Below are 27,565 nucleotides of genomic sequence, written 5' to 3' on the forward strand. Positions count from 1 at the left end.
CATGCAACTCAACTCAGATATTTCCATGGATAGTCAACTCTTCCTAAGCAGGTGAAGGTTCCGTATATTTATGGAAGGTGAAATTAGCTGCGCACTCAGAAGGGGGCGCCTTGGCCGTCCTCGTCCTGCGTTGTAAAGCCACCATCTCGTTCGGACATGACCGGGGCTCGCGGTTGGCAGGTTTGTGGCTGAGAATATGCTAAACGCTCTGTCATTGGCTGCTTCCGAGTAAACAGTGCTTTGGCATAGCAATTGATATCCTACAGCTGGAAGGTAGTGTTTGTCACACAAAGTGAGAGGGCTCAGAAAGTGAACGAAAGCTTAATGTAGGGTCTCAAAAGGAGGGACACCGAGGTTGTTTATTTTTTTAAAGAGAGGTATAGACCAAAGCTAAACTATTAGATTGCCAAAATGCTTTGCCATGTTACCCGGCCGGATTCGGTGGTTATGGAAGTGGAAGTTGATACGAAGGCGAATGGTGAAGACTGTCTGAATAAGGTATGGATAGTGGATACTAATTTAATTACCCCCTTTTCAGGTTGTTAATACGTTATTTATAACATATAACATTTGTGTCAAATTCCAGTGAATATTGTCCTGCAAGTGTAATTTACAGTGAAATGTTCAGATTGAAACGCAACACTTGGCAACATGAGCGCGTGTGTTCGTTTGTCGAGATGATAAATCCAAATGTTGATGTACAGGCGAAGTTCAGTGTTATTTGCTAGATTTTCTGCCAACGTCAGTTATCTCGAAATGGCATTCTCTGTCAAATGATAGACTACCTACCCATACATTGTCACACACAGCATTACAAATGATTATTAATTTAATCTGTAATTTTATTACATTTTTCCTCTATCGTGCAACAATGTTGCTTTGGTCGAAAATAAGTTGGCTATATTTTCCGTGAAATACCCCCCCCCCCCCCCCATCAACCTCATTAAATTTGTGATTTCCTAAATCGGTAATTTACTATTAAGGTTCTTTCTGAGGGAGTTGTTTCCTGGTAGTATATTCGCGAGGAAAGGCTTTGTCAAGCCAAGGTTACTTCAGTTCATTTGGTTCCCCGGTGCATGCTTGGCAAATTGGCAATGCTATTGTGAAGCTTGAATGGGGGTTCCCATTGTTGACTAGATCAACATTGAATATACAATAGTTCCAAATTACTGCGAAATCCGTTTTGAAAGAGTTAATAAATACTATCACGCGTGCACAGAGCTGCTGGTGTCAGACTGTACATATATTCATGTTTCTATTGTGTTATGGACTGTACGTTTGTTGATGTGTAACTGTGTTTTTTTGTCGCTTTGCTTTTTTGTCGCTCATCTTGGCCAGGTCGCAGTTGTAATTGAGAACTTGTTCTCAACTTGCCTACCTGGTTAAATGAAGGTGAAAAAAAATAATGTAATGTTAGTCCTCAAACCAGGAAATAAAAGGAACCAATGTGAATTTATCGGAGGCTTTAATCGCCTTGTTTTCTAATGAGTTCTATCCATTTTATATCATATGCACAGCGCGTTGACACTAGTCCTCATCCTCCGTCCCGTCTGGAAGTAGGCTGTCCTTGACGTTATGTAACTCCGTCCTGTCTGGGTCCCGTCTGGAAGTAGGCTGTCCTTGACGTTATGTAACTCCGTCCCGTCTGGAAGTAGGCTGTCCTTGATGTTATGTAACTCTGTCCCGTCTGGAAGAAGGCTGTCCTTGACGTTATGTAACTCCGTCCTGTCTGGGTCCCGTCTGGAAGTAGGCTGTCCTTGACGTTATGTAACTCCGTCCTGTCTGGGTCCCGTCTGGAAGTAGGCTGTCCTTGACGTTATGTAACTCCGTCCTGTCTGCGTCCCGTCTGGAAGTAGGCTGTCCTTGACGTTATGTAACTCCGTCCTGTCTGCGTCCCGTCTGGAAGTAGGCTGTCCTTGACGTTGTGTAACTCCGTCCCGTCTGGAAGTAGGCTGTCCTTGACGTTATGTAACTCCGTCCCGTCTGGTAGTAGGCTGTCCTTGACGTTATGTAACTCCATCCCGTCTGGAAGTAGGCTGTCCTTGACGTTGTGTAACTCTGTCCCGTCTGGAAGTAGGCTGTCCTTGACGTTATGTAACTCCATCCCGTCTGGAAGTAGGCTGTCCTTGACGTTATGTAACTCTGTCCAGTTTTATATCTTTATGTTTGAAGCCTGAAATGTGGCAAAAGGTCGCAAAGTTCAAGGGGGGCGAATACTTTCGCAAGGCACTGTAACTCTGTCCCGTCTGGAAGAAGGCTGTCCTTGACGTTATGTAACTCCGTCCCGTCTGGAAGTAGGCTGTCCTTGACGTTATGTAACTCCGTCCCGTCTGGAAGTAGGCTGTCCTTGACGTTATGTAACTCCGTCCCGTCTGGAAGAAGGCTGTCCTTGACGTTATGTAACTCCGTCCCGTCTGGAAGAAGGCTGTCCTTGATGTTATGTAACTCCGTCCCGTCTGGAAGTAGGCTGTCCTTGACGTTGTGTAACTCTGTCCCGTCTGGAAGTAGGCTGTCCTTGATGTTATGTAACTCCGTCCCGTCTGGAAGTAGGCTGTCCTTGACGTTATGTAACTCCGTCCCGTCTGGAAGTAGGCTGTCCTTGACGTTATGTAACTCCGTCCCGTCTGGAAGTAGGCTGTCCTTGATGTTATGTAACTCCGTCCCGTCTGGAAGTAGGCTGTCCTTGACGTTATGTAACTCCGTCCTGTCTGGGTCCCGTCTGGAAGTAGGCTGTCCTTGACGTTGTGTAACTCCATCCCGTCTGGAAGTAGGCTGTCCTTGACGTTATGTAACTCCGTCCCGTCTGGAAGTAGGCTGTCCTTGATGTTATGTAACTCCGTCCCGTCTGGAAGTAGGCTGTCCTTGACGTTGTGTAACTCCATCCCGTCTGGAAGTAGGCTGTCCTTGACGTTATGTAACTCCGTCCTGTCTGGAAGTAGGCTGTCCTTGACGTTGTGTAACTCTGTCCCGTCTGGAAGTAGGCTGTCCTTGATGTTATGTAACTCCGTCCTGTCTGCGTCCCGTCTGGAAGTAGGCTGTCCTTGATGTTATGTCACTCCATCCCGTCTGGAAGTAGGCTGTCCTTGACGTTGTGTAACTCTGTCCCGTCTGGAAGTAGGCTGTCCTTGACGTTATGTAACTCCGTCCTGTCTGGGTCCCGTCTGGAAGTAGGCTGTCCTTGACGTTATGTAACTCCATCCCGTCTGGAAGTAGGCTGTCCTTGACGTTATGTAACTCCGTTTCTTTCTTGTCGCTGTTGAGAGGCGCGTGGGATGCGCTCGAGGTGAGTTGTATTATCAGGTGAAAAAGATCCCATGTGTTTTCCATCAACGCTCCCACTGGCTTTACGGCCTGCATATTGATGTGTACGAGCCACGGAGTCAATGGCAAAGGCAAAAAAATACACGGTAAACTCAGTCTCATGTTTTATTGAAGATGCGCTGAACTTTTTTTTAGGCCTTCACAAACCAAATCAACTGAGGTTTTACTTTGATAGAATGACTATTCTGTGGGTTTGACTGGTTTCCCCCTGATCACTTTGTTTAACCTAACACACTGAATTATTCTATTCTAAAGGTGTGTAGGAAGTTGGGAATCCTAGAGGTGGACTACTTTGGCCTGCAGTTCTCAGGCAATAAAGGAGAGAACCTGTGGCTCAACCTCAGGAACAGAATCTGTCAGCAGGTGGACAATCTGACTCCCTGCCGACTCCGGCTTCGAGTCAAGTTCTTTGTGGAACCACATCTCATACTCCAGGAACAGACGAGGTATGGATATTCTGTATCACACACACACACACACACACACACACACTCTTATTACCACATGGTCCTTACATCGTCTTGTTATGATGGGAAAAGGAAGCTAAATAAATCTAGGGCATGTTACTCATTAAATATTCATATTTTAACATCTTCTCTAACTCAACCCTTAACTGTTAAGATTCCCTCTGACTCCAGTCATGTGCTGTAGGAGGAGAAGCTTAACAACCAGATCATTCAGCACCGTACTGTAGCTACTGTATCCTGTGAAGTTAGTTGTGACTTCCTGATTAGGCTCTACAGTGGAGCGAACTACAGTAACCCGCAGCACACAGGGTTACTACAGGTCATTGTGGAGCAGGGCGGGAGGCGTCCAGGAAATGGGAACTCTGTAAAGGCTCTGTTGCTGATGCCACAGGGTCCCTATGCCTGCCTGGTCCTGCCTGCTGAGAGCTATACAGCCCTCCCCAGACCTTCCCTGCTGGCTCTCATTCAAGTGAATGAAGGAGAAGTGGGCTTTACTTCAACATTTGTTGTTTCTCTTTGCTTTTGGTTTCTTTTCTTTTGTTGACTTTCTCATTTAAGGAGAAGCGTCCTTGTTCTTGTGCATTTCTCTGTTGTTAGTTTCTTTTGGCGTTTGACAGTCTCAAAGGCACGTCTCACCGTTGTGAATGTGTTTAAATGCTAAAATGCTTTTACTACATACTCAGAAAATATGCATGAGTTAAAATAACTATAAAAAGACCAGTGTGAAAGGCTTTTTTTCTCATTTAATATGCTCTTAGCTCTTAGCTCTGTATTTTGTCAGCCTCATTTTTGAAATCGTTCTTCTTTTCCACAAACAAACCAGAGAGGAAATGATCCAGTCTTCCAAAGAAAGCATGTTGATACTTCTCTAGTGAATGGCCTGACACCCTGACTCCATCAGGCTGATAGATACCCTGACACGCTGACTTCATCAGGCTGATAGATACCCTGACTTCATCAGGCTGATAGATACCCTGATACCCTGACACACTGACTTCATCAGGCTGATAGATACCCTGATACCCTGACTTCATCAGGCTGATAGATACCCTGACTTCATCAGGCTGATAGATACCCTGACACGCTGACTTCATCAGGCTGATAGATACCCTGACACGCTGACTTCATCAGGCTGATAGATACCCTGACACGCTGACTTCATCAGGCTGATAGATACCCTGACTTCATCAGGCTGATAGATACCCTGACACGCTGACTTCATCAGGCTGATAGATACCCTGACACGCTGACTTCATCAGGCTGATAGATACCCTGACACGCTGACTTCATCAGGCTGATAGATACCCTGACACGCTGACTTTATCAGGCTGATAGATACCCTGACACGCTGACTTCATCAGGCTGATAGATACCCTGACACCCTGTCACCCAGTTAGACTACTGCTGTCTCCCTCCGCCCGTCACCCAGTTAGACTAATGCTGTCTCCCTCTGCCCGTCACCCAGTTAGACTACTGCTGTCTCCCTCTGCCCGTCACCCAGTTAGACTACTGCTGTCTCTGCCTCTCACACTCCAACCACAAACAGACAGGAGTGCTACTCCACTGCTTGTAAGTTAAGTAGAAATATATAAGAAATATAAGATGTGTTAAATGAATGATATCCAGCTCAGATAGCCCCCCTTGTGTGCACTTCCGGTAATACCAAATACCCTGGTATGGTACAGAAACAGTACGACAGTGTGACCATCTGGAGAGCACCCGACCAGTAGACTCTCACAGTGAGAGCAGAACATATAGGTAGAATGCGTGACCGTCTCCAACTCCTATTCCTCCGTCTCTCCTCTGCATGTGCTCTAGTCTATTCCTCCGTCTCTCCTCTGCATGTGCTCTAGTCTATTCCTCCGTCTCTCCTCTGCATGTGCTCTAGTCTATTCCTCCATCTCTCCTCTGCATGTGCTCTAGTCTATTCCTCCATCTCTCCTCTGCATGTGCTCTAGTCTATTCCTCCATCTCTCCTCTGCATGTGCTCTAGTCTATTCCTCCGTCTCTCCTCTGCATGTGCTCTAGTCTATCCCTCATCTATCAGCTTGTTCTGACGGCTACAAGTGTTACACTGCCAGTGTATGAGTGAGAGAGACCCCGGCCAATAGTTTACTAATGAAGGACGACTCTCAGAATCTACTATATACCAATGGAACATGCTCACAAACTAATATCCACCAATGGAACTGAGTGTTCTTGGCAAGTAACAGTGCTGAATGGTGACCTGGCCCAGGGGGATTTTCCAGCATTATAGGCATGCTCACACTTACCCTCACAGCTATACGCACTTACCCTCACAGCTATACGCACTTACCCTCACAGCTATACGCACTTACCCTCACAGCTATACGCACTTACCCTCACAGCTATACACACTTACCCTCACAGCTATACACACTTACCCTCACAGCTATACACACTTACCCTCACAGCTCTACACACTTACCCTCACAGCTCTACACACTTACCCTCACAGCTATACGAACGCACGTACGTACGCCCTGGTACTGGAAAGCCTGCAGGTAGTAACAGATGCTGGAGAGCGTGTGAATTGTCCTTAGTGGGTACAGACGCACGCAGAACGCCAGTATGTACACACTCACGTATGCATATACATGGGCCTCTCTCTCTCACCCTGTTACATAGCATATGGTGGACTCTGCACCCACAGAACACAAAACAGAAAGCTGCTTACATAAGCTGGACTGCTTAAATTTACAGAATCATCACCAAATCCTGGTGTGTGTGTGTGTGTGTGTGTGTGTGTGTGTGTGTGTGTGTGTGTGTGTGTGTGTGTGTGTGTGTGTGTGTGTGTGTGTGTGTGTGTGTGTGTGTGTGTGTGTGTGTGTGTGTGTGTGTGTGTGTGTGTGTGTGTGTGTGTGCGCGTGCGCGCCCGCCCACTCTGGTACAAGTCTGCACAGGACTGATTTATTCACCCCTCTCGCACCTGCAGCTTTTCGTCCCACCCCTGCCCACACCAGCTGTCTTTGTCGGACTCCCACTCGCTACCACAAGAACTGATCCCACATTGTTATTTTAGGCTCATGTGAAGACTCAGCAATTGGCGCCTTATTGGCAATATCGAAATGTGCAAAAATAAATAACCTAAGAAATAGGTTAAATTACCAGAGATTCTCACGTGGCCATTTTTATATTAAGCTTTCGGCGAGTAGGCTAGACGTGGACTTTCTGTATTACCGGGCTATATCAGCGAGTAGGCTAGACGTGGACTTTCGGTATTACCGGGCTATATCAGCGAGTAGGCTACACGTGGACTTTCTGTATTACCGGGCTATATCAGCGAGTAGGCTAGACGTGGACTTTCTGTATTACCGGGCTATATCAGCGAGTAGGCTACACGTGGACTTTCTGTATTACCGGGCTATATCAGCGAGTAGGCTAGACGTGGACTTTCTGTATTACCGGGCTATATCAGCGAGTAGGCTAGACGTGGACTTTCTGTATTACCGGGCTATATCAGCGAGTAGGCTAGACGTGGACTTTCTCTATTACCGGGCTATATCAGCGAGTAGGCTAGACGTGGACTTTCTGTATTACCGGGCTATATCAGCGAGTAGGCTAGACGTGGACTTTCTGTATTACCGGGCTATATCAGCGAGTAGGCTACACGTGGACTTTCTGTATTACCGGGCTATATCAGCGAGTAGGCTAGACGTGGACTTTCTGTATTACCGGGCTATATCAGCGAGTAGGCTAGACGTGGACTTTCTGTATTACCGGGCTATGTCAGCGAGTAGGCTAGACGTGGACTTTCTGTATTACCGGGCTATATCAGCGAGTAGGCTAGACGTGGACTTTCTGTATTACCGGGCTATATCAGCGAGTAGGCTAGACGTGGACTTTCTGTATTACCGGGCTATATCAGCGAGTAGGCTACACGTGGACTTTCTGTATTACCGGGCTATATCAGCGAGTAGGCTAGACGTGGACTTTTGGTATTACAAATCAAATCAAATCAAATTTTATTTGTCACATACACATGGTTAGCAGATGTTAATGCGAGTGTAGCGAAATGCTTGTGCTTCTAGTTCCGACAATGCAGTAATAACCAACAAGTAATCTAACTAACAGTTCCAAAACTACTGTCTTGTACACAGTGTGAGGGGATAAAGAAGATGTACATAAGGATATATGAATGAGTGATGGTACAGAGCAGCATAGGCAGATACAGTAGATTGTATCGAGTACAGTATATACATATGAGATGAGTATGTAAACAAAGTGGCATAGTTAAAGTGGCTAGTGATACATGTATTACATAAGGATACAGTCGATGATATAGAGTACAGTATATACGTATGCCTATGAGATGAATAATGTAGGGTAAGTAACATTATATAAGGTAGCATTGTTTAAAGTGGCTAGTGATATATTTTACATCATTTCCCATCAATTCCCATTATTAAAGTGGCTGGAGTTGAGTCAGTGTCAGTGTGTTGGCAGCAGCCACTCAATGTTAGTGGTGGCTGTTTAACAGTCTGATAGCCTTGAGATAGAAGCTGTTTTTCAGTCTCTCGGTCCCAGCTTTGATGCACCTGTACTGACCTCGCCTTCTGGATGATAGCGGGGTGAACAGGCAGTGGCTTGGGTGGTTGATGTCCTTGATGATCTTTATGGCCTTCCTGTGACATCGGGTGGTGTAGGTGTCCTGGAGGGCAGGTAGTTTGCCCCCGGTGATGCGTTGTGCAGACCTCACTACCCTCTGGAGAGCCTTACGGTTGAGGGCGGAGCAGTTGCCGTACCAGGCGGTGATACAGCCCGCCAGGATGCTCTCGATTGTGCATCTGTAGAAGTTTGTGAGTGCTTTTGGTGACAAGCCGAATTTCTTCAGCCTCCTGAGGTTGAAGAGGCGCTGCTGCGCCTTCTTCACAATGCTGTCTGTGTGAGTGGACCAATTCAGTTTGTCTGTGATGTGTATGCCGAGGAACTTAAAACTTGCTACCCTCTCCACTACTGTTCCATCGATGTGGATAGGGGGGTGTTCCCTCTGCTGTTTCCTGAAGTCCACAATCATCTCCTTAGTTTTGTTGACGTTGAGTGTGAGGTTATTTTCCTGACACCACACTCCGAGGGCCCTCACCTCCTCCCTGTAGGCCGTCTCGTCGTTGTTGGTAATCAAGCCTACCACTGTTGTGTCGTCCGCAAACTTGATGATTGAGTTGGAGGCGTGCGTGGCCACGCAGTCGTGGGTGAACAGGGAGTACAGGAGAGGGCTCAGAACGCACCCTTGTGGGGCCCCAGTGTTGAGGATCAGCGGGGAGGAGATGTTGTTGCCTACCCTCACCACCTGGGGGCGGCCCGTCAGGAAGTCCAGTACCCAGTTGCACAGGGCGGGGTCGAGACCCAGGGTCTCGAGCTTGATGACGAGCTTGGAGGGTACTATGGTGTTGAATGCCGAGCTGTAGTCAATGAACAGCATTCTCACATAGGTATTCCTCTTGTCCAGATGGGTTAGGGCAGTGTGCAGTGTGGTTGAGATTGCATCGTCTGTGGACCTATTTGGGCGGTAAGCAAATTGGAGTGGGTCTAGGGTGTCAGGTAGGGTGGAGGTGATATGGTCCTTGAATAGTCTCTCAAAGCACTTCATGATGACGGAAGTGAGTGCTACGGGGCGGTAGTCGTTTAGCTCAGTTACCTTAGCTTTCTTGGGAACAGGAACAATGGTGGCCCTCTTGAAGCATGTGGGAACAGCAGACTGGTATAGGGATTGATTGAATATGTCCGTAAACACACCGGCCAGCTGGTCTGCGCATGCTCTGAGGGCGCGGCTGGGGATGCCGTCTGGGCCTGCAGCCTTGCGAGGGTTAACACGTTTAAATGTCTTACTCACCTCGGCTGCAGTGAAGGAGAGACCGCAAGTTTTCGTTGCAGGCCGTGTCAGTGGCACTGTATTGTCCTCAAAGCGGGCAAAAAAGTTATTTAGTCTGCCTGGGAGCAGGACATCCTGGTCCGTGACTGGGCTGGATTTCTTCCTGTAGTCCGTGATTGACTGTAGACCCTGCCACATGCCTCTTGTGTCTGAGCCGTTGAATTGAGATTCTACTTTGTCTCTGTACTGACGCTTAGCTTGTTTGATAGCCTTGCGGAGGGAATAGCTGCACTGTTTGTATTCGGTCATGTTACCAGACACCTTGCCCTGATTAAAAGCAGCGGTTCGCGCTTTCAGTTTCACACGAATGCTGCCATCAATCCACGGTTTCTGGTTAGGGAATGTTTTAATCGTTGCTATGGGAACGACATCTTCAACGCACGTTCTAATGAACTCGCACACCGAATCAGCGTATTCGTCAATGTTGTTGTCTGACGCAATACGAAACATGTCCCAGTCCACGTGATGGAAGCAGTCTTGGAGTGTGGAGTCAGCTTGGTCGGACCAGCGTTGGACAGACCTCAGCGTGGGAGCCTCTTGTTTTAGTTTCTGTCTGTAGGCAGGGATCAACAAAATGGAGTAGTGGTCAGCTTTTCCGAAAGGGGGGGCGGGGCAGGGCCTTATATGCATCGCGGAAGTTAGAGTAACAATGATCCAAGGTCTTTCCACCCCTGGTTGCGCAATCGATATGCTGATAAAATTTGGGGAGTCTAGTTTTCAGATTAGCCTTGTTAAAATCCCCAGCTACAATGAATGCAGCCTCCGGATAAATGGTTTCCAGTTTGCAAAGAGTCAAATAAAGTTCATTCAGAGCCAACGATGTGTCTGCTTGGGGGGGGATATATACGGCTGTGATTATAATCGAAGAGAATTCTCTTGGTAGATAATGCGGTCTACATTTGATTGTGAGGAATTCTAAATCAGGTGAACAGAAGGATTTGAGTTCCTGTATGTTTCTTTCATCACACCATGTCACGTTAGTCATAAGGCATACGCCCCCGCCCCTCTTTTTACCAGAAAGATGTTTTTTCCTGTCTGCGCGATGCGTGGAGAAACCTGTTGGCTGCACCGCTTCGGATAGCGTCTCTCCAGTAAGCCACGTTTCCGTGAAGCAAAGCCCCGTTATTACCGGGCTATATCAGCGAGTAGGCTAGACGTGGACTTTCTGTATTACCGGGCTATGTCAGCGAGTAGGCTACACGTGGACTTTCTGTATTACCGGGCTATATCAGCGAGTAGGCTAGACGTGGACTTTCTGTATTACCGGGCTATATCAGCGAGTAGGCTACACGTGGACTTTCTGTATTACCGGGCTATATCAGCGAGTAGGCTAGACGTGGACTTTCTGTATTACCGGGCTATAACAGCGAGTAGGCTAGACGTGGACTTTCTGTATTACCGGGCTATAACAGCGAGTAGGCTAGACGTAGTTTGAAGAGAGCAGAATTGGTGAGACTTGCTCTTTCACTTTCACTTCGTTGTATAGCTTACCTTTTTAGGAGTGGGACGATTTCCAGACAGACAAATATGGGTGATCAATATTTATTTTTAGGCAATGTAGTTAACTATATTCTAATCCTCATATTTGGGAAGTACATTTCCTCGGAAAGATGAAGATGAAAAAAAAAATCGTAGGCAGCCTACTCGATTTCATTGAGACCACAGGCAGGCCTCTTAACTTGAAGCAATGAATGAGACAGATGTGACTTTTTAATACAATAGGTAGTTTAATGCGCAACAAGCAGAAAGACGACCGTTTACAAATAACCTGCGGGACGACACAAATATTTCCATCCCGAAGCCTGTCTGATCTGACCACCCGCTCCCAACCGCAGAATGACAAATGGCGACTGCAGCAGTGTTCTGTCGGGATCCGCAGCGCTCTACACTCTTCTTATTAGTTTGCTTGCTGAAGGCAAGCTACTCCAAATGTATTACAAACTCATTATTATTATTATTATTATTATTATTATTATTATAATAATATTTATTCGGCCCGCTCTAGCGCTTAAACCATTTAACACGAAACCAACTTTAAAACGTACATGCAAGCCCCAACTTCTCATAGCACTTCTACTTTGACTACAACAAAGGCACATCTCAATAGGTGGTCCAGGTATGTTATGACATGGGGTGGCTTTCCTCTTGTTCTCTTATTGTTCCTCAAGCTAGGGATGACATCACGGACTCCCATCAGACCAACTCCTTGAGGTTTGCAGTTGTCTAAAAAACACTATTTTGCGCAATAGTTATTTTTTTACCCTTTAGTGTGTGTACCTCATTGTATTTATACTTTGGATATCGCTTTCCAACAGTCAAAGTTCAAAAATCGCTGGAGGACGTCTTTTAAGATGATCTCAAATGAATTTCACACACACTCCCACATTTTTTAAAAGCTTTCTATAAATACACACTCAGGTCTTTGGTCTGTGGCGCAGGCTCAGTTCAGTGTGATTTCTGTGGTTCCTCTGTCCTCTGAACATCAAATAAACCCCCATCCTAATCCTGTAGCTTAGATCACAGCAACTCTCTACACCGCTCCACCTGGGTAGCTTTTGAAACACCCTGTCCGACTGCCTAATGCAGCCGACTGCCTGCTAGTGGGAGAGATGTTTTCTCTACCCCCCCCCCCCCCCCCCCCCCCCCCCCCATCTATTTTTGTTGCTGCTCACACCTAGACTGACTCTGTCTCTGACCATGGTTTGAGTTGAGCCAGTCTTGATGTTTGTGTGTGTGTGTTCACTGACCAGATCTGTGCAGTCTCATAGAGCTACTTCTGCATTTGGTTGTAATTTCTGAATTCTCAGAGGAGTAGTAGATTTAATATTTGTTTTAAAAGCTGTTCGCTCAAACAACAAACATCCCTCTTTATGAAACTTCCTGATAAATCCATCCATTGGTTAGGAGATGATGGGAGTGGTCATGTCTGTTTGGGTGAGAGCAAGGCAGGGATTGAGTTGGGGCCCCATAGAAATAGAATACGTAGAATGTCATCATTGTTCTAGTTGTTTTAATTCTATGGTTTGACCTTGGCCCCCCTCAATGAATGTTTGCTGTCTGCCTCGTTATCCCTCACTAGCCCAGAGGTAGTGCTGCCTGCCTCGTTATCCCTCACTAGCCCAGAGGTAGTGCTGCCTGCCTCGTTATCCCTCACTAGCCCAGAGGTAGTGCTGCCTGCCTCGTTATCCCTCACTAGCCCAGAGGTAATGCTGCCTGCCTCGTTATCCCTCACTAGCCCAGAGGTAGTGCTGCCTGCCTCGTTATCCCTCACTAGCCCAGAGGTAGTGCTGCCTGCCTCGTTATCCCTCACTAGCCCAGAGGTAGTGCTGCCTGCCTCGTTATCCCTCACTAGCCCAGAGGTAGTGCTGCCTGCCTCGTTATCCCTCACTAGCCCAGAGGTAGTGCTGCCTGCCTCGTTATCCCTCACTAGCCCAGAGGTAGTGTTGTCTACGTCATGCTGGTCTAAATTAACATGTTTTCCACTCCTTGTTGTTTAGCATTCCGATCAGGCCAACGGTTGGTCGGGGGGGTTAGCAAACCAGAGGGCACAGCACAGCCATTATAATAGACCACTGCCATGAATGAGAAAAGGGATGTTTTTAGTTCCTTTTCCTTAGAAATAGAATCTCTAGAAGGGACTTAAAGCCTCTAACCCTAGCAATTTGACTGGTAAATTCTGCTAATACTAGGTTCAAAATGGAAGGGCATTCTGGCTGGGTTTTTTTGAATGGCAGCAACATGCATGCATTCTTGGGTTTGCATGGCCTCTCGGACTCAGTTAGTTGTCCTTCAATCAGAGTCTAGTTGATTTGATTTGTTAGTACACAAATATAAAGGCAACATGTAAAGTGTTGGTCCCATGTTTCATGAGCTGAAATAGAAGATTCTAGAAATGTTCCATATGCAAAAAAAACGTATTTCTCTTAAATGTTGTGCTCAAATGTGTTTACATCCCTGTTAGTGAGCATTTCTCCTTCGCCAAGATAATCCATCCACCTGACAGGTGTGGCATATCAAGCAGCTGATTTAAGCAGCATGGTCATTACATGGATGCACCTTGTGCTGGGGACAAAAGGCCACTCTAAAATGTGCAGTTTTGTCACACAACACAATGCCACAACTGTCAAGTTTTGAAGGAACGTGCAATTGGCATGCATAAGCCTCATCCAATGTCGTTTTAGAGAATTTGTCAGTACTTCCAACTTGCCTCACAACCGCAGACACATGTTGTGAACGTGGGCGGGCGGTTTGCTGACGTCAACGTTGTGAACAGAGTGCCCCATGGTGGGGTTATGGTATGGGCAGGCATAAGCTACAGACAATGAACACAATTGCATTTTATTGATAGCAATTTGAATGCACAGAGATGCCGTGATGAGATCCTGAGGCCCATTGTCGTGCCATTCATCCGCCACCATCACCTCATGTTTCAGCATGGTAATGCACGGCCCTATGTGGCAAAGAACTGTACTCAATCCCTAGAAGCCTGCATACCAGACATGTCACCCATTGAGCATGTTTGGGATGCTCTGGATCAACGTATACAACAGCGTGTTCCAGTTCCCATCAATATCCAGCAACTTCACACAACCATTGAAGAGAAGTGGGACAACATTTCACAGGCCACAGTCAACAGCCTGATTTAACTATGTGAAAGAGATGTCACACTCCATGAGGCAAATGGTGGTCACACCAGATACTGACTGCTTTTAGGATCAACACCCCTACCTGTTTTAAGGTATCTGTGACCAGATGCATATCTGTATTCCCAGCCATGTGAAATCCATAGATTAGGGACTAATTCATTTATTTCAGTTGACTAATTTTCTTTATACGAACTGTAACTCACTAGAATCTTTGACATTGTTGCTTTTGTTTTGGTTCAATATGTCTGTGAATTCAGTTAGAGAGGAACGTTTGAGAATGCTCTGGCAGTTTAACTTGGGTGCGAATGCAGACGTCACGTGTCGTTGTGTTTTGCGATCCTCCCTCTAAACCCCCTGGGAGAACCCTTGTGTATTATTGAGCCCTGACAACTCCAGTGTCTTTACATGTCTGCACAACCTAGATATTGTCACAACAACAAGGCTGATGGATGTTTTTCATGGAATTCAAGACCATTCGTGTTAGCATTATATCCATTTGCCTTAGTTTAGGAGATGAGGGTTTCCTCAGTCAGCCCCTGTCCTTTTCCCCCAATTTTTTTTTTTAAACCTGCCTTTAAGGTCTCTGAACTCAAGTATCAGTCCCTCGTATATCTAGTTCGAACCCATAGCATTAGTTCCCGGACAGGAAGGATGTCTGTGGCTGGCTCTGGGCTGTGTGTGTGACCTTTGCCCTTCTACAGTCCATTATTATGGAATACTCCGTTATGTTCCCATGACCACAGGACGTTTTAGCTTACAAAAACAACGTATTAGTTTGCCTCGAAATGCCACTCTTTGGATTCAGGAATACAGTCGGCATGTGAATAATTTTAATCTTATTTATTTAGTGTTTTGTCACTCTTTCCGTTGCTTAAACGAGCTGATTAACAGCCTTGTGTTGGAGAGTGTAAACTGTGAAGTTTTCATTGAGAGACAGTGAGTGGTGGAATGGGGTTATTAGAGTTCGTTGATTGGGAGTGACCTCTAGCACCACAGCTTTGGGCTGTGTGGTTTGTTACTCCAACAAACCACATTGTTTAGAGCCTGGCCCTGTGAGCTCTGAAACAGACACTTCGCATTGGCTGATGCGGTGCAGTCGCAAGGCAGAGGTTTTTTGGTTTCATTTCCCACGGACTTTATGTTCGTCTGGAAACTGTGAACTCTGTGACGTTCTGATGTGACGTTCTGATGTGTTCTATGTTACTACCGAGAGGAGAAGTCCAGTTGAAACAATTGTTTTATCATTTGTTTTTGGCTACTTTTGAGAACTTGTTAACTCTTTAATTTAGTTAAGAAAAAGTACTGAGGTGAAGAGAGGAGAGCATGTGAAATATATATAGCCTATTTGAAGTCATTTAACTTTGACAACATCTAAAACACAGTTAAAATATGTCATTAATAAAATCATAATTCAAGTGCACTAAACGCCCTCTTCCTCCTCCCCCTTTCTCTTCTTCTTCCTTCTCCTCCTCTCTTATCTTCCATCTGCTGTCACACATAGGGATCAATGAACCATATTCTCTAATTGAATTATTCCAGCTATGCAGTCAAGTGTTTTAGCATTCCAGCAGTAGAACAGATGACTTTGTGTTGGAGCCCCCGCTGTCATCCATTGCCCGCGGTGGTGTGTGTGTGTGTGTGTGTGTGTGTGTGTGTGTGTGTGTGTGTGTGTGTGTGTGTGTGTGTGTGTGTGTGTGTGTGTGTGTGTGTGTGTGTGTGTGTGTGTGTGTGTGTGTGTGTGTGAACAGTAAATGTACCATGCGGTCCAGTGGTCTGAGAGCAGGTGTTCCTTGACAGTAACAAAAGCCTTAAAGAGGCTGTGTTCATCCTAGTTGTATTTAAACTGGGCCAGCAGAGAGGCGGAGGTTTAAGGGTTTTCTGTTCCAATATCAGATTCCCTGCAGGCTTAACTAGAACCCCTGCTGTTTTGTCCGTCTGTGTTGGAGTTGAATAGTGGCAACCAGGTTAGAGATTTCCAACCCAAACCTGCTCTCTTTTCCAGAGAAAAAAATAACTGCTACAATTGTTATAATAAATGATTTCTATGAACAGCATGACGTGAAATGGATCTGTTTTTAATTGATATGTAATGTCTCAATCTGGCTTCTCTACGGCCGACTCTCTGCTATCTGCATTATCAATCACTGACGGGACAGACAGCGCATCTTCGTATGGAGCGCAGTTCACCATGCGGGGGTGACCTTATTTTTTTTTTAATTGTAAAGAGTTTTAATTAAAGCAGCCTATCACTCAAATATCATTGCTTTAAATCAGTGTGCAGGCAAACACTCTCTCACGGTCTTTCTCTCCATCAATTCCATTCAAATTTGATCAAAAATAGGTCTAATCCTGTTGAAGATTTAATTATATATATATATATATATATATATATATATATACAGTTCCAGTCAAAAGTTTGGACACAGTCATTCAAGGGGTTGCCTTTATTTGATTTTTTTTTAACAATTTTCTACATTGTAGAATAATAGTGAAGACACAAACTATGAAATAACATATATATTGGTCATGTAGTAACCAAAAAAGGGTTAAACAAATCCAAAAATATTTTATATTTCAGATTCTTCAAAGTAGCCACCCTTTGACTTGATGACAGCTTTGCACACTCTTGGCATTTTCTCAACCAGCTTCATTTGGTAGTCACCTGGAATGCATTTCAATTAACAGGTGTGCCTTGTTAAAAGTTAATTTGAGGAATTTATTTCCTTCTTAATGCGTTTGAGCCAATCAGTTGTGTTGTGACAAGGTAGGGGGGAAGAGGTATACAGAATATGGCCCTATTTGGTAAAGGACCAAGTTACTTTTAAGACATGAAGGTCAGTCAATTCTGAAAATGTCTAAAACTTTGAAAGTTTCTTCAAGTGCAGTCGTAAAAACCAAGCGCAATGATGAAACTGTCTCTCATGAGGACCGCCACAGGAAAGGAAGACCCAGAGTTACCTCTGCTGCAGAGGATAAGTTCATTTGAGTTACCAGCCTCAGAAATTGCAGCCTAAGTAAATGTGTCTGTTACTTGAAGTCTGAAGCATCTCAACATTAACTGTTCAGAAGAGACTGTGTGAATCAGGCCTTCATAGGTGAATTGCTGTATAGAAACCACTACTAAAGGACACCAATAAGAAGAAGAGGCTTGCTTGCGCCAAGAAACACGAGCAATGGACATTAGACCGGTGGAAATCTGTCCTTTGGTCTGATGAGTCCAAATTAGAGTTTTTTTTGGCTCCAACCACCGTGTCTTTGTGAGGAGGTGAACGGATGATCTCCGCATGTTTGGTTCCCGCCGTGAAGCATGGAGGAGGTGGTGTGATGGTGCTTTACTGGTGACACTGTCTGTGATTTATTTAGAATTCAAGGCACACAAAACCAGCATGGCTACTGCAGCGATACACCATCCCATCTGGTTTGTGCTTAGTAGGACTATGACCCAACACACCTCCCAGGCTGTGTAAGGGCTATTTGACCAAGAAGGAGAGTGATGGAGGGCTGCATTATATGACCTGGCCTCCACAATCACCTAACCTCAACCCAATTGAGATGGTTTGGGGATGAGTTGGACTGCAGAGTGAAGGTAAAGCAGCCAACAAGTGCTCAGCATATGTGGGAACTCCTTCAAGACTGTTGGAAAAAGCATTCCAGGTAAAGATGGTTGAGAGAATGCCATGAGTGTGCAAAACTGTGATCAAGGCAAAGGGTGGCTACTTTGAAGAATCTCATATAAAATGTATTTTTGATTTGTTTAACACTTTTTTTTGTTGTTGGTTATTACATGATTCCATGTGTAATTGAATGGTTTTGATGTCTTCACTATTATTCTACAATGTAGAAATTGGTGAAAATAAAGAAACGTGTAGGCGTGTCTAAACTTTTGACTACTGGTAGTGTATACTAAACAAAAAAATAAACGCGACATGTAAAGTGTTTCATGAGCTGACATGAATGATTCCAGAAATGTTCCATATGCACAAAAGCTTATTTCTCTCAAGTTTTGTGCACATTTTTTTTACATCCCTGTTAGTGAGCATTCTGCCTGAGCTGCATTTGTGAATGTTTCTACAATACTCCACCTCTAACATCGTTTTAGAGAATTTAGCAGTACATACAACCTGCCTCACAACCACAGACCACGTGTATGGCGTTGTGTGGACGGCTGATGTCAACGTTGTAAACAGAGTGCCCCATGGTGGGGTTATGGATGGGCAGGCATAAGCTACGGACAATGAACACAATTGCATTATATCGATGGCAATTTGAATGCACTGACGTGCCGTTCATCCACCGCCATCACCTCGTGTTGCAGCATGATAACATACACATACCGTGTCGTTCATCCACCGCCATCACCTCGTGTTGCAGCATGATAACATACACATACCGTGCCGTTCATCCACCGCCATCACCTCGTGTTGCAGCATGATAACATACACATACCGTGTCGTGCCGTTCATCCACCGCCATCACCTCGTGTTGCAGCATGATAACATACACATACCGTGTCGTTCATCCACCGCCATCACCTCGTGTTGCAGCATGATAACATACACATACCGTGTCGTGCCGTTCATCCACCGCCATCACCTCGTGTTGCAGCATGATAACATACACATACCGTGCCGTTCATCCACCACCATCACCTCGTGTTGCAGCATGATAACATACACATACCGTGTCGTTCATCCACCGCCATCACCTCGTGTTGCAGCATGATAACATACACATACCGTGTCGTTCATCCACCGCCATCACCTCGTGTTGCAGCATGATAACATACACATACCGTGTCGTTCATCCACCGCCATCACCTCGTGTTGCAGCATGATAACATACACATACCGTGTCGTTCATCCACCGCCATCACCTCGTGTTGCAGCATGATAACATACACATACCGTGTCGTTCATCCACCGCCATCACCTCGTGTTGCAGCATGATAACATACACATACCGTGTCGTTCATCCACCGCCATCACCTCGTGTTGCAGCATGATAACATACACATACCGTGTCGTTCATCCACCGCCATCACCTCGTGTTGCAGCATGATAATTCACGGTCCAATGTTGCAAGGATCTGTACACAATTCCTGGAAGCTGAAAATGTCCCAGTTCTTCCATGGCCTGCATACTCAAACATGTCACCCATTGAGCATGTTTGGGATGCTCTGGATCGTTTTCCAGTTGCCGTCAATATCCAGCAACTTCGCAAAACCATTGAATAGGAGTGGGAGAACATTCCACAACATACAATCAACCGCCTGATCAACTCTATGCAAAGGTGATGTGTTGCATTGCATGATGGTGGTCACACACGGTACTGACTGGTTTTATGTGCAGTGTCCTTCTACCTGGACAGATGGTGGTAGTGTGGGCAGCAGTGTCCTTCTACCTGGACAGATGGTGGTAGTGTGGGCAGCAGTGTCCTTCTACCTGGACAGATGGTGGTAGTGTGGGCAGCAGTGTCCTTCTACCTGGACAGATGGTGGTAGTGTGGGCAGCAGTGTCCTACCTGGACAGATGGTGGTAGTGTGGGCAGCAGTGTCCTTCTACCTGGACAGATGGTGGTAGTGTGGGCAGCAGTGTCCTTCTACCTGGACAGATGGTGGTAGTGTGGGCAGCAGTGTCCTTCTACCTGGACAGATGGTGGTAGTGTGGGCAGCAGTGTCCTTCTACCTGGACAGATGGTGGGTAGTGTGGGCAGCAGTGTCCTTCTACCTGGACAGATGGTGGGTAGTGTGTGCAGCAGTGTCCTTCTACCTGGACAGATGGTGGTAGTGTGGGCAGCGGTGTGGAGATGGTTACTGTCTATGGTAGTGACTGGTAGGTTGTCTGTGTGTGGGCAGGGTAGTGACTGGTAGGTTTTCTGTGTGAGGGCAGGGTAGTGACTGGTAGGTTGTCTGTGTGAGGGCAGGGTAGTGACTGGTAGGTTGTCTGTGTGAGGGCAGGGTAGTGACTGGTAGGTTGTCTGTGTGAGGGCAGGGTAGTGACTGGTAGGTTGTCTGTGTGAGGGCAGGGTAGTGACTGGTAGGTTGTCTGTGTGAGGGCAGGGTAGTGACTGGTAGGTTGTGTGTGTGTGTGGACAGGGTAGTGACTGGTGTCATGATGTGTGCTGTTGGCAGTCTGGGCACCTCTGATGCAGCCTGGCGTTGCAGCCTGGCGTTCCCAGACATTGTTGGAGTTCATGTTCGAGCCGTGTACCAGTCACGATCCTGCACAGAGGACAGTCAGACCAGCTCACACCCTCCTCATCACCGCCCTCTACAGTTCACATCAAAGCATGGTGGATGAGGGGAGAATCCTGCCCTGCTGTCCTGGAAGTTGAATTGTGTCGACTCGCTGTACAAGTTAGACTAGACTTGTGACGGTTTCCTATACATTGTCCTTAACAACAATACCTACCTAGTATTTAACTTCTTATTACGAGGATGTTACAGATACTGTATACACCCAGACATGGTCATTTAGCCCTGGTTCTGAGCCCAGATTAAACCCAGTATTCGGTGGGAGGTATGAAAGAGTTGGACTGCACGTGACCACGCTACAGGAGAAGTGTTCCTTTTCAGTTTGTAGTCACGTAAAGGCGGAGCAGTGAGCTGGCGACCCCGGGGTGACGAGGGAGAGGGAAGGAGAGCAGTCAGGCCAGGCAGGGCCGTGACTGATAGTAAGCCCCAGGCGACCCCTGGGTGACGAGGGAGAGGGAAGGAGAGCAGTCAGCCCAGGCAGGGCCGTGACTGATAGTAAGTCCCAGGCGACCCCGGGGTGACGAGGGAGAGGGAAGGAGAGCAGCCAGGCAGGGCCGTGACTGATAGTAAGCCCCAGGCGACCCCGGGGTGACGAGGGAGAGGGAAGGAGAGCAGTCAGGCCAGGCAGGGCCGTGACTGATAGTAAGCCCCAGGCGACCCCGGGGTGACGAGGGAGAGGGAAGGAGAGCAGTCAGGCCAGGCAGGGCCGTGACTGATAGTAAGCCCCAGGCGACCCCGGGGTGACGAGGGAGAGGGAAGGAGAGCAGTCAGCCCAGGCAGGGCCGTGACTGATAGTAAGCCCCAGGCGACCCCGGGGTGACGAGGGAGAGGGAAGGAGAGCAGTCAAGCCAGGCAGGGCCGTGACTGATAGTAAGTCCCAGGCGACCCCGGGGTGACGAGGGAGAGGGAAGGAGAGCAGCCAGGCAGGGCCGTGACTGATAGTAAGCCCCAGGCGACCCCGGGGTGACGAGGGAGAGGGAAGGAGAGCAGTCAGGCCAGGCAGGGCCGTGACTGATAGTAAGCCCCAGGCGACCCCGGGGTGACGAGGGAGAGGGAAGGAGAGCAGTCAGGCCAGGCAGGACCGTGACTGATAGTAAGCCCCAGGTAGTCAGAGCCCTTTGGTTTCCAACCAGGCAGGTAGCAAGCAGCCTGCTGGTCACATGAGTCCTGCTGCTGGGCCGAGCACAATAAGGAAACAGACGGCTGTGTGCTGTTTAGAGCCCGACCGCTAAAATCGGTGACTGATATTATCGGTGATATTAGCCTTTCACATAAATATTAGTATCTGTCTTTATTCCATACATAAAGCACCAATATTATATACTGTATATAGAATGAACAAAAATAGGTAGAAGAATAGGCATGGTGGTTTGACAGTGAGTAGCGTGCCAGCGACAGACTATTTAACAGAAGTAATCCAAAGTACACTTCACCAAGCAAGCAGCCCTCATCACATGATCACTTAGTTAACGTTAGCTGGCTACCTAGGCAGCAGTGTAGTTAGCCTAGCTAGCAATCTGTGCTACTTATGTGTGAACCCTGGACTGGCTCCAAAGTGAACTCATCCTCGATACAAAAATAGCACTGTTACTGTCTGGAGTCCAGACTCTGGACCTATTATGTTTTCTACCTGAAATATGCAATCTGCAACAAAAACAAGACCGTCGGCGCATTCAAGATGAGATGGGATTGTGTGCTAGCTAAATTAGAATGTTGGTGTGACTAAAACCAGTGCGGCAAGCTTTTTCCTGCATGAATGCTTTCAGCCATCAGCGCAGGGGTGGCAGGAAGAGACCAAGCGGAGTTGACAGTAAAATCTCACACATTCATACACAGTTGGAGTTGTATGTTTACATAGCTTTGTGTTAGCGATGTTGTGTTATTCATTTGTAAGGATGGGCTCGGTAGTGGTATGGCAAGGTATGAGGTTACATTATGTGTGAGGAAAACAAGGGAGTCAGGTCTGGTTTGATCCAGCTGACTGGATCCTATATGATATTATTGGTATCTCAGTTTTGTGTTAACAGCCTCACTGGACAGTGACTTGAAAGAGAAGTGTCATCACATCATAACCGAGTTAAAGTAGGCAACAACTTTAATAACTCAATCATTCACCACATCTTAGGAACTAATACATGTTTCGGGGAAAACAATGTAGAAGCCTCCGTGCCTGTGATTGTACCTGTCCAATGTTCACTGTATTCCATGTTGTTTTTGTCTATTGTTATTCTTTCTTTCTTTCTTTAAAAAAAAATCCAGTTTCTTTCCCGACGCCTACTATCCCTCCATGTTGAATTCGGCACAATAACAAGTGTTTAGCAACAACATAGGAGGGCCCTTACCTCCCTAAGAACAAGCTTACAGCGCTGCGTCATCATTACATCGATTTAGCCGTGTCTTTGTGTGGGCTTGTTTTGGTATATAACCAGACTTCTTTTTTTAAGAATGAGAGCGGGAGAAGAAGAGAGGCCAAGGCTGAATGGTGCTATCGTACCCAGACCCCACTGTTACAACACAACAGCAGTAGAACCCGGTCTGCTTATCACTCTGTAGCACACTGCTGTGAATAGGCAGCTATACAGAAGTTTACAGGGCTGGCTGCTGACTCCTCTTACACTGTGATAAGAGCTAGAGCTCTGTGTGTGTGTGTACAGTGTGTGTGTGTACAGTGTGTGTGTGTGTGTGTGTACAGTGTGTGTGTGTGTGTGTACAGTGTCTGTGTGTGTACAGTGTATGTGTGTGTACAGTGTCTGTGTACAGTGTACAGTGTCTGTGTACAGTGTACAGTGTACCCTGATTGGAGTTATGAAGCCCCATTTCGGGGCGGAAGGTAGCTTAGTGGTTAGAGTGTTGGACTAGTAACCGAAAGGTTGCAAGATCGAATCCCTGAGCTGACAAGGTAAAAATCTGTCTTTCTGCACCTGAACATGGCACTGTTCCTAGGCCGTCATTGAAAATAAACATTTGTTCTTAACTGACTTGCCTAATTAAATAAATATAATAATAATAATTAAAGTCGCTGACTGAGTCACTGGGTTAAAAGTCAGACTTCGTCACGCACTGTCTGGGAACAGCTGTAACTTTTTAACTCTGCTTGTGTTCCTCATTCTATTCCTGGCATCAATGACCGTAGTGAACTAGAAAGCGGAACAGAGTACTACTTTGAGGTATATGGCTTTGGTAAGCTGGAGATCAGCTGTCAGTCATAATGTGTGTTGGTGTGAGAGAGAAAGTGAGATTCTAGTGTCAATGAGTGAACAACCATCAATTTTTCAGGTGCTCTAGGCCTGTTGCCCCCCCCCCCCCCCCCCACACACACACACACACACAGCTGCTCTGTGTGTAACCCAACCTCTGACTTCCACCTGCTCCCCCAATCATGACCTGTTTGGTTCCATGCCCTGTGCATCACCCCTCTCCAATCATGACCTGTTTGGTTCCAGGCCCTGTGCACCACCCCTCTCCAATCATGACCTGTTTGGTTCCAGGCCCTGTGCACCACCCCCCTCCAATCATTACCTGTTTGGTTCCAGGCCCTGTGCACCACCCCTCTCCAATCATTACCTGTTTGGTTCCAGGCCCTGTGCACCACCCCTCTCCAATCATTACCTGTTTGGTTCCAGGCCCTGTGCACCACCCCTCTCCAATCATTACCTGTTCCAGTTCATGTCTAACATTCCCTCCTCTCTCTTCCCTCCACCAGACATGTGTTCTTCATGCAGGTCAAGGAGAACCTCCACAGCGGCCACCTGAGGATGTGTTCGGAGCAGGCTGAGGAGCTGAGTGCCCTGCTGGCCCAAGCTGAGTTCAGAGACTACAACCAGAACACAGCCAAGTACTGGTTCTTCGAGCTGTGTGGGAGCGAACCCTGCCCGGCAACAGTCAACAGGTAAGGTCGCACACACACACAGCGATGTCTTACTATGCTTGAGGACTTTTTGGGGCCCAACAGTTGATTCCCATTCAAGATCCTATTTTCACTTATTCCCTAAACCTAACCCTAAGTCGGAAATAGCTGGCAAAAATGGCCACACTTCTGAATTCTAGTTAGTTTACTATTCTTGTGAGTACTTTTGGTTCTCACAAGTATAGTAAAATGTGTCCAAACACACACACACACACACACACACACCTATGGTGTGTTTAAACAGGATTGAAGCCATTGTGCTAATTGGATGGAGTTTGCAGGACATGAATACACGGTTGAAATATTGAAAGCAAAGCTACCCTTGACAAGGTCGCTGGCTGGCTTAGAGAACAGATATGTTATTAGAGGCTTATGATATGAAAGTATCAACATCTAGCTGAACCAAGTGACAGATGTGTTGTTAATGATTCATCCAACATCGGTTGGACTTCTAACAATTGGATGCTTCAAAGAGGAAAATTCCCTTTCCTGTCCCAATTCAGAATGTTTGAACATTCATCCCAGAACAGGTCAAACCTTTCATCGTTTATTACCATCGGTGTTACCTAGATTTAGCTGTGTTCCTATTCCGAAATAACATATGGTAGCTGTTCAAAACAAATAAACAAGTAGGTGTAAAATAGGTTCTAGAATTTGCACCCTAACCCATGAGTTGCTCCGAGCCGTAACACTTCCCTCTACTTAGCCTACCTTCTTGAATATGAATCAGTCTGTCGCGTGCATCTGACAGAAACATACAGTGCCATGGGAACCTGATATCAGTTCCACTGACATTGCAGACAGCAGCAGAGTTTGGAAGTCCCCAGAAATTGTTTGCTTTGCAATTGGAACAAAGTTCAAAACTCATGCCCACGTGTCAGTCGCCATGCGCAAAAGACCGACCAAGAGGAAACTGGAAGAAAAGACACGGTCACGAGGTTCGCTGTACAGAAAGAAAACGTGTTCCCCTCCCATGTTCCTACCATGGAGCCGAGGTTGGTCTGCAATTCGAACAACTGTTTGTCCCACGTGATGTCACCTAACATGAGATGAGTAATAGATGGAAAGGAAATGGCACCCTATTTCCCCATAGACTCTGGTCAAAAGTAGTGCGCTAGATGGGTAATAAGGTGCCATTTTGGAGCCTACTACACATACTCACAAGGTCCCCTCTACAGAGACAGACACACTCCTCTCTTCCCAAAGATTCTACCATGTAGCCACTTGTTTTTCTCTCTCAAGGACCAAACCTGTTCAGGCACGGAACTGAACACCTAACAGGGAATTTCACCAAAGCAAGCAGGGTTATTGAGTTCTAGCCAGGTAACTGTCCTACACATTGTGAAACGACTGTAAATCATACAAATGAACACTTGAAAAGGGAATGGTACAGTTGAAGTTGGAAGTTTACATACACTTATGCTGGAGTCATTAAAACTTGTTTTTCAACCACTCCACACATTTCTTGTTAACAAACTATAGTTTTGGCAAGTCGGTTAGGACATCTACTTTGTGCATGACACAAGTCATTTTTCCAACAATTGTTTACAGACAGATTATTTCATTGTATCACAATTTCAGTGGGGCAGAAATGTACATACAGCTTGGAAAATTCCAGAAAATGATGTCATGGCTTTAGAAGCTTTCCCAAAGGCTAATTGACATCATTTGAGTCAATTGGAGGCGTGGATGTATTTCAAGGCCTACCTTCAAACTCAGTGCTTCTTTCCTTGACATCATGGGGAAATCAGCCAAAGACCTCAGAAAATAAATGGTAGTTATTTATATTTTCTGTGAAACCCAGCCCGGAAGTTGTTTTCCACTCTAACACATAAAGCCGTCTGCCTGTCTGCCTGTCTGCCTGCCTGCCTGTCTGCCTGTCTGTCTGCCTGTCTTTCTGCCTGTCTGTCTGCCTGTCTGTCTGTCCGCCTGCCTGCCAGCCAGCCAGCTACAACAACAACAACATGGTTGTGAGAACCAAGCGAGCGATTAGAGCGTAGCCCAGCAGCTCGTTGACTGGTTAAGTCAACAGTTTGAGAAGACTGCCAGTTTGGGTGGAGGCCAAGCTAAACTAGGGACTGTTCATACTAGGTCAGAGGACCGATCTATCGCTGTATTTACACACACTCTAGGACACACACACTAGGATACACATGCAAGACAAGCACACACAAACTAGGATCCTCCTGACATCGTAATTGGAGGGAAATGTCAGGCTAATATGGACATGAAGCTGTCTTTGTTAATGTATTGTCAATTATAATAGCCCATTTGGTGATTTCCGTCAGCTCTGTTGTTTTGAGTAATTGCCGATAGCATACTTCTATTGCACTATGGGTAATGTTCTGGACATTCTTGCCCCTCATAATCAAGCGTATGTCTTGGGAGGAAGACTTAACCAATGTATGTACTGTGTTTAACTCATTTTGTGATACCATTTACAGAGGCGCTCACATACAGATCATTTTACCATAGTAAAGAAATTACAGCAGGAGAATATTATCACTGTTGTGAAAGTTTCCGAACAGCAAAGCTGTCTGTAGGAGGAAATGTATTGGTGATGCATTCCATAGACACAGTTGTTGGGAGTCGACATCAGTACCCCCGTATAGCTGTATGAGTAATGTCCGTATGGAACTGAGGAGGGGTCGAGGTACGTATGGAACTGAGGAGGGGTCGAGGTTCGTATGGAACTGAGGGGGGGGGGGGGGGGGGGGGGGGGGGGGGTGTTGAGGTTCGTATGGAACTGAGGGGGGGGGGTCGAGGTTCGTATGGAACTGAGGAGGGGGTCGAGGTTCGTATGGAACTGAGGAGGGGGTCGAGGTTCGTATGGAACTGAGGGGGGGGGTCGAGGTTCGTATGGAACTGAGGAGGGGGTCGAGGTTCGTATGGAACTGAGGAGGGGGTCGAGGTTCGTATGGAACTGAGGAGGGGGTCGAGGTTCGTATAGAACTGAGGAGGGGGTTGACGTTCGTATAGAACTGAGGAGGGGGTTGACGTTCGTATAGAACTGAGGAGGGGGTCGAGGTTCGTATAGAACTGAGGAGGGGGTCGACGTTCGTATAGAACTGAGGAGGG

General features: G+C 46.5%; 1 protein-coding gene across 1 annotated transcript in view; it reads left to right on the forward strand.

Annotated features, from left to right (window-relative positions):
* Positions 1-245: 245 nt before the first annotated feature.
* The window catches only part of LOC139392319 (E3 ubiquitin-protein ligase MYLIP-A-like), a 36,724-nt gene continuing 9,404 nt past the window's right edge, over positions 246-27,565 (forward strand). The window contains exons 1-3 of the mRNA XM_071140220.1: positions 246-498; positions 3,577-3,767; positions 24,284-24,469. Of these exons, the coding sequence (XP_070996321.1) occupies positions 412-498; positions 3,577-3,767; positions 24,284-24,469 (464 nt within the window). The 5' untranslated portion in view covers positions 246-411. The remainder of the gene's footprint in view (positions 499-3,576; positions 3,768-24,283; positions 24,470-27,565) is intronic.

Source organism: Oncorhynchus clarkii, chromosome 32, assembly GCF_045791955.1.
Source record: "Oncorhynchus clarkii lewisi isolate Uvic-CL-2024 chromosome 32, UVic_Ocla_1.0, whole genome shotgun sequence".
NCBI lineage: Eukaryota > Metazoa > Chordata > Actinopteri > Salmoniformes > Salmonidae > Oncorhynchus > Oncorhynchus clarkii.